Genomic DNA, 7278 nt, shown 5'->3' on the forward strand with positions numbered 1-7278 from the left:
TGCTCACATAGCTCTGTGAGAAACACCTAATGGCTGCCAAGCTAAAACTAAAAGTTTGTTTGAAAAATTGTCACTTCTCAGGCCGTTCTTGCTGTGTTTATGAAGGTACAAAGGTCACTTCTACTATCTTTATTTGCAAATGTTTGGAAAGAACAGTTAATCAGTCACAATACGGTATTTCCCCCAAGCAACTCAAGTCTACCTCCCAGTCAGAAACTGCCAGCACATTCTTTGTTACCCACTCACCTTTCCTTCTCTGGTTTGGCAGCCAATATTTCCTAAGCCCAGCTCTCACCTGAGATGCCATGGATTCAGCTTTTCCTTCAGTCCAGTTAAGGTTCTGCTTTGCCTCTGCCACATGGGAGCTGCTGCTGCACTCCATCTCCAGCTTGAAAAGAGACAGAAGCTGGGTCTTCTGTGAGGGCAGTGTTAGAGTCCATAGTAGGGAAAAAGAGGACGCCTTCCTTTGCCTTTCACAGTGGGAAGGGAGGCAATGCCAATCTTCAACAAACCTTGTTGATTTGTTGCAATCTTCTGCAATCTTCTGCAAACCTGTAAAGTGGGCAGCCCTCTTCCCCATGCCTTCTGAGATAGATTTCCTTCAGAGGAGAGCCTTACCACTCACCAGGGTCATTTGTCGGTGCTTGCCATGCTGTTCTGTTCTCAGAAGAACACTTGCAGTTTTGCATGGTCCTTTGTCTTGCATCTGTGTTAGGCTGTATGTTTCCACATGGGTTTCTGCTGCTTGAGAAGAGGGGAGGTTGGTTTGTGTTCATTCAGTCTTTGTGAAAACATTTCCCGAACTCGCTCAGCATTGATGTTCAGTTTGAATTTTTTCCGCTTAAGAATACTTTGGCATATAGCCATTTTATTTTGAGTTGGGTGGCACTGAAACGGGTCTCTGCTGTTACTATGTCATGTGTCATGTTCTGTCCCCTTTTTTGCCAGTGGAAAAGGTAGGTCGAATGGGAAGGTGTAAGACCCTGAAGTCTATGTTGACAGGAAAAAGAAAGCTTTATGTCCAAGCTATGTATATATACAGTCAGCTGGGAGAATGTGTTTTGCTGAGTATTTTTCTTCCCTACCAAAACAACTAGATCAATGTAAATACAAAGATGGATTTAGCTATACAAACAGTTGTGTGTCAGCCTACTGCCATGGACCCATGGATTAGACCAGGGGTCCCCAAACTGTTTAACCAGGGGCCGGCGCAGATGCAGTGGCAGGCAGCCATCTGCGGCTGCTTGGTTTCCCCCCCAGCCCCCGGCAGGGCGGGGGGGCCTGTAAATACCGGGGGCCGGATTGAGGACCCTGGGGGGCTGTAGTTTGAGGACCCCTGGATTAGATAAACCAGCTAGAGGGATCTTTGGTAAGACATTTACAAGTACAATTATGTATCTTATCCTCCAGCCCTGGGGGAAGAGACCACGGTCTTTGACCTCGGCTAACGTGGCAAAGCCGTACCGGTTTGGAGGGCAAACTCCTCTGGAGCGCTGTGTAGACGCGGAGCCCTATTGGGAAGGTCGTGGGGGCTGAGGTTTTCCTGCTGCTCGTTACAGGCTCCCCGGCAGCTCGGCGTTCCGCGTCTGTTGCCTACACGGAGGTAAGTTTTCTACCAAGCTCTGCTAAATGCGGTGTAGGGTCAGGCCTCTCCCCGGTGGCCAAGGGCAAGCAGGCTGCGCCTCGGACGGGGCGGCAGGGGAGGGGGCTGCCGTGGCGTGCGCTGGGAGGCCTCGGGGAGCCCGGGTGCTGAGGGAGCCACTGCCGGGTCCGCGCCCCCCGCCCCGCTCCAGCCAGGCGCGGTGTTCCCCTGCGGGTGGGCACCGCCATTTCGGCCGCTGCCGCCGCTGCCCGCTCCGCGCCCGCCAGGGGGCGGCCTCCGCCCAGGGCCGCACGGCGCGTGGGGCCGCGCGGCGGGAGCCCGGAGCCGGCGGCGGGGCGGGACGGGCCGGGCAGTGCCTTGCCGCCGCCGGGGCTCCTGGTGGGCGGCGGAGCCGCGCCGGGCCGTCCCGTCCTTTCCCTGGCCGCCCGGCGAGGAAGGCACCTGGGCGAGCGGCCGCCCTCGGAGGGGCGGAGGTAAGGCGGGAGCGGCGGGTCGGGTCGCTGCGCGTGAGGGGAGAGGCCGGTCCCGCCGCCGCACAAACTTGCGGCTGGGACGCGCTCCGGCCGCCCGCCCGTTCCGTCCCGCTCAGCCCGGATGGAGGCGCCCCCGCCGGCAGCCCCAGCTCCGCCCAGCGCAGCGGGGGGGGCTGCCCACACCTGCCGAACGCGGGGGCTCGGCCGATACCTGCCCTCGCCGGGGGGGTTCCCGCTCCCCCGCAGCCATCGCGCTTCCCTGGCCCGGGGCCTGCGCCTTGCGGGGGGTGGCGGGGGCGGCCGGAACCCCGCTCCCTGTCCCGGTCGAAACGGCAGGTGGGCACCGTGTGAGGGGATGGGGCAGGGCGGGCCGTGCCGGGGGCACTTGGCTCCCCTTGGCGCTGCGTAGGTACAGCAGCCGGCTGGCCCGGAGCCCGCGGAAAGGTGCATTTTCTTAACGGCTTTTCAAACGCACACACACACACACAGACAGACCCCCGCTTCCCCCCCAAAAGGTAGGTCGCTGCGTGCTTTCCTCAGAGCTCCAGGGGTCTGCTCGGTCTTGCTGAGGGAGCTGCGGGCTCCGGCGACCAGCCGCGGCGCGGTGGGTGCGGAGCAGCCGGCAGGAGCGGGGCCGTGCGGCTTAGAGAGGAGGGGGCGACCAGTCGTCAGCCTCGCGTTTGGGTTGGCTCCCCCCAGCCCATTTATTTAAACCCAGTATGGTGAACCCTTCCCAGCCCGCTTCTCCTGCCTTTCTGCACCGTACTCCGACGCGGGGAGGTGAGATCAGAGCCCAGCCTGTTGGTCATGTTGTACTTGTGTTGAGCAAAGGGATGGGAACCTCGGCACCCCGGGCTGGGAGTTTGTCTTTGGCATGACAAAAGCTGAGGACACAGCCTGTTAAAAACAGCAGTCTTGCTACGGTTATCTTAATGTTGGAGATGAAGTTAGTGTTTCCAGAAACCTGCCATGCAGCTGCTCTGCCAGGTCTTTCAGTTGTGCAGAAACAGGTTCGGGGTGCTAGATTTTGCTTTTAGTTTGCAAGGTTGCTCAGTGAAAAATGGTTGAGTTAGACAACTTGTTCACTAGTGAAACACAAACACAGGATTTGAAATCTCTGCAAGTCTTTGCAGCATCGTGATGTGACAACATGATAGCTGGTCTCTCAGAGGCTGACACAGGGCTTGTTATGGAGAAATGAGTAATTGCCAGTGCAAGGATCAGCAAACCCTAGAGGTATCTACTGTTGGCTTAAAAGAGAACAGCTACAATGCAAGCACTGAGTGGTCCTCATTGGCAAAGGCTCCTGGAGGCTCCTGCTTGCACCTGATTGACCCTGCAGATCATCTGTCTCTTCTGACAAGACTGTTGTCAACTGTCATTTGAAGATGTAGAGGCCTTCCTGCTCCCCCTTGATGGTCACGAACTGTTCTGGGACTGGTTGTGGGCAGCTCTTGTAAACAAACTGTTCTGATTGATGCAGGGGTGTGTCCTAAACCAAGTTAGAGCAAGAACAGTTTACCTGTATGATTATCAGGTGGATTAAGGATGGTTGAGAGTCCTTCCAACCCCTGCTTAGATTGCAGTGATTTCTTATGTAGACAACAGGATTATTTCTATTCTCCAAGCCATTTAACTGTGTTTTTACACACAGATAATACTCATATATAATGAGGGATAGTCGTGAGAAAATCTTCCAGATATTCTTCTCAGACTGAAGAGTTTATGGGCCAGATACTCTGCAGTAGGTAGATGGAGAGCCTGTTTCTCCATCTTACACCATAGCAAAGCATGTTATTCAAGATTTGCAGACTTTTCTGAGTGGACCAACTTTTGTGACAGTTTTGCTTCTCCACTCTGTGGGGTAAAGAGCTTCCCTGGCACAAAAAAAAACCCAACCAAACAAAAAACCCAAAACAAAACAAAACAAAAAAACCAAGGAGGAAGCTGCTTTTTTTGTAACAGAGAGTATGCACATCTCAAAGAGGGGATAGGGTAGAAAGAAGAGGAACACAAGGTACACAGGGTACAATCAAGCAATGCTGAGTTCCAGAAAGTGCTAAAGAGCAGAGGGAGATGGATGCAGAATAATGGGATGTTGTTTGGCATCAAGCAGCTTGGAATGATGATTTGATGCTGTTTGCTGCAGTGTTGGTGTAGTAGCTGGTGCTATTTAGAGCTCATTAGTGAGTGATGTGAAACTTGGGACTGGACCAAATCACTTCAGCTCCTCTGCTGATATTTTTGTCACGATAAATTGTTGTCAACTGCCAGCAAAGTACTCAGCATTGTTTGAGATCCCTGAGGAAGGTACTTACTTACTGGAACAGAAACTAAGAGAAGCAGGGAGGGGCATGTGCCCTGGGAACATGGATCACAGAGTCATTTGGAATAGCAATTGTTTACAAATGTTACTGGAAAAATGGGGTACTGTTCTTTGTTTAGTATTCAGTCTTTATCATCAGGTAAACTGAGATCTCAGATGGAATAGTTTATAGGCAAAGCACAATGTTATTTTCATTTTTGTGTTTTACAGTATTATCTTAGGATTAGATGCTTCAGTAGTACCTTTGACGGATGAGTCTTCTGAGCGTCTTCTGAGCCAAGGACTTAAGCCTGTGCAGGTAAGATGGAGACAGAAAGCTAAAATGAGTAAGATATAACAGGAATTTTAAAGCTAACTACTGTACAATTAAATTTACTTCCAGAGAAATTGCCAGTTTACTACTGCATTAAGCTCTTTTGGTGGCAGGTAATTATCACATTAGTATGCTGAAGGAAAAAGGATTATGAATGAACTGCGGGTATAGCTGAAGATCTAATAGTCAGTTGTACATGAAGTAACTGAGAGGCTCTTTTAAAGGAGTTTGGACCAAATAATAGTAACAGAATGGGAGGTTTTGCTCACTGTTCTCCTGCGGTTGTTATGCAGTCTTGCTGTGATGCTCGCCTTTCTCTTTTGTGCTGGTTTTCATATGCAGTGGGTGTTCTTCCCTGCTTTATTTTAAATCTTTACCTTGAAACAGAAGTATGGATTTTGTTTGTTTGTTTTGTTTGGATAATTTTCTGTTGGTCTAGTGACCTCAGGAAAAGGTTCAAGAAGTGTTAGAGCAGGACAAGAATGTGAGATTGAAAAGTGGGAAAGGGAGGAAGAGAGGGTGTAGAACTGGGTCACCCTGTCTTGTGAACTGTAACTTTAGTTTGATTTACTCCAAAAAGATAAAAAGGCTCTTAGGCTAATCAAATAGTTTCATGGGAACACATTAAGAGCAGGGGATTCTTCAGTCAAGACTTCACAAGTTCTGTTTGATTTACTTCAAAGTATCTGCTGCTTTTGCTGTTGTGGGTGCTTCCTTACCACACAAGTACAATCAGAAAAAAAAAATAAAATTCTACTTTTGTGTGAAGATTGAACATAACCTCATGTTACCGAAAGATGCAGGTTTTTAGTCCAGGACTGTAGTAAATTCTGTGGCTAGTAACGTGCAGTATATTTAGGTATGTGGTAGTAGAGAACCTCTCCCCTCTCAAAAGCAAGTCTTTCCCCCCTGTGGTGTATGCATTGGTTTGGGATGTTTGTTTTTGTTATTTTACACTTATTCCCACTTTGGGTGTACAAAAAATAATTATAATTATGCAGCTTTGAAGTTTTAAAACAAATACTAGCAGACATATGAGTGCAGTGGGGGCTACTGAGCAGTGGGGAGAGCCCAGGGGAGCTCAGAGACCTCCGGCACCAGGCACCTGTACCGGGGCGGCTGATGAGGCGTGTGTGGGGCAGGGGGGCAGGGGGGCACAGCACTGAGGGAGGGGCATCACGCTGGCCTGGCAGAGCGGCTTGAAGTGCATGTCGTCCAACAGCCAGGAGCTGCTTTCCGGCTGCGGTGCAGGCCAGGGACCTCATCCTGCCTGACCCTCGTGGCAGAATGGTGGGCGCACTGAGAGCCAAGGCTGCAGCTTCAGCTGGGGGTCTGCACCATCTGCCGCGGCAGTGGCCAGTGCCTCTACCTACATGGAGCTGCTGAAGGGAGAGGCCACAGTGCAGACCTTCAGCTTCAGGGCGTGTGTAGACCTTTCTCCTGAGGCAGGGACGGGCAGCAGGCCAGCCTGCAGAAGGTATGCCCAGGTGGAGGAGCTCCTGCAGCAGGTGGCTGAGTTGCAGGAGATGGTGAGAAGGCTGCATAGCATCAGGGAGGCCGAGAAAAAGTTATATAGCTGCTTCCGAGCGCAGCCTGCAGTGGACCTGCAGCCACACAGCCAAAAAATCCCCCACCAGCGCACCAGGGGTGAGGGGTGGGGGCAATAATGCAGAAGAGTGGAAGATAGTAACAGCAAGGACCTGCAAGAGAAAGACACTACCTCTGAAGCCTGAGGAGCCCCTGCAGAGCTGCTTTGCTGCTCTGCCAACTGAAAAGGAGAAAACTTCAGAAAACATGCTGGAGCTGAGTAAGGCACCCCAGTCTGCCTGTTGTATAACAACCAGCGCAATTAAGAAAAAATGGCAGGTGACAGCAGTAGGTGATTCTTTTGAGAGGTACGGAGGAACCTATTTGCTGCAAGGTGTGCTGCTGACCAGGGGCTTGTATCAGGGATGTTACGAGAGACTAACAAACTTCATACAGCCCACTGACGATTATCCAGTTGTTGTTTCACATGGGCACCAATGATGCAGTCAGGAACAGTCTGAGGAGCATCAAGAAGGGTTACAAAGCCTTGGGAGTGGCAGTAAGAGACTCTGGAGCACAGATTGTTTTTTCATCTGTCCTCCTACTCAAAGGGAAAAGGTTTGAAAGGGCCAGCCGAATCTGGCAAATCAACAATTGGCTGTGGGACTGGTGCCACAGCCAGGAGTTTGTCTGCTTAGACCATGGAACTGCCTTTGAGAAATCTGGTCTTCTGGGGGCTGATGGGGTTCATCTGACAGAGAAAGGGAAGAACATCTTTGGTCAAAGGCTTGCCAAGCTGGTGAAAGGGTTTTAACTACAGTTGCAGGAGAAGAACCTCAATCCATCCCATTCCTATCAGTTTAGTGCCAATGCCAGCAAGAGATGCCTAGAGCCTGGAGAGGGATCAGAGGGCATCAGGAGAGTACCTGCAGAGCAGCACAAGGGATTCCAGCTGCTCCAGCCAGTAAGTCATCGTTCATTGAGGGCCAAACTTAAATGTCTGTATGCAAACACACATAGCATGAGGAATAAATGA

General features: G+C 51.3%; 2 protein-coding genes across 3 annotated transcripts in view; one reads left to right on the plus strand and one right to left on the minus strand.

Moving 5' to 3' along the window:
* Window positions 1-1593: 1593 nt before the first annotated feature.
* Window positions 1594-5384, minus strand: LOC308056836 (uncharacterized protein; the record flags this gene model as incomplete). The annotated part of the gene is made up of 2 exons (XM_080372710.1): window positions 3438-5384; window positions 1594-3392 (listed from the first exon to the last, which is right to left on the minus strand). The coding sequence occupies exon 2, from the start codon at window positions 2524-2526 to the stop codon at window positions 1594-1596; it is 933 nt and encodes a 310-aa protein (XP_080228836.1). The 5' UTR covers window positions 2527-3392; window positions 3438-5384.
* The window catches only part of MOB3B (MOB kinase activator 3B), a 106559-nt gene continuing 101244 nt past the window's right edge, over window positions 1964-7278 (plus strand). For both annotated transcript variants that reach the window (XM_080372713.1, XM_080372712.1), the window contains exons 1-2: window positions 1964-2076; window positions 4613-4700. The gene's annotated coding sequence lies outside the window, so the exon portion shown is untranslated. The remainder of the gene's footprint in view (window positions 2077-4612; window positions 4701-7278) is intronic.

Source organism: Falco punctatus (genome assembly GCF_963210335.1).
Source record: "Falco punctatus genome assembly, chromosome: Z".
NCBI classification, from domain to species: Eukaryota; Metazoa; Chordata; class Aves; order Falconiformes; family Falconidae; genus Falco; species Falco punctatus.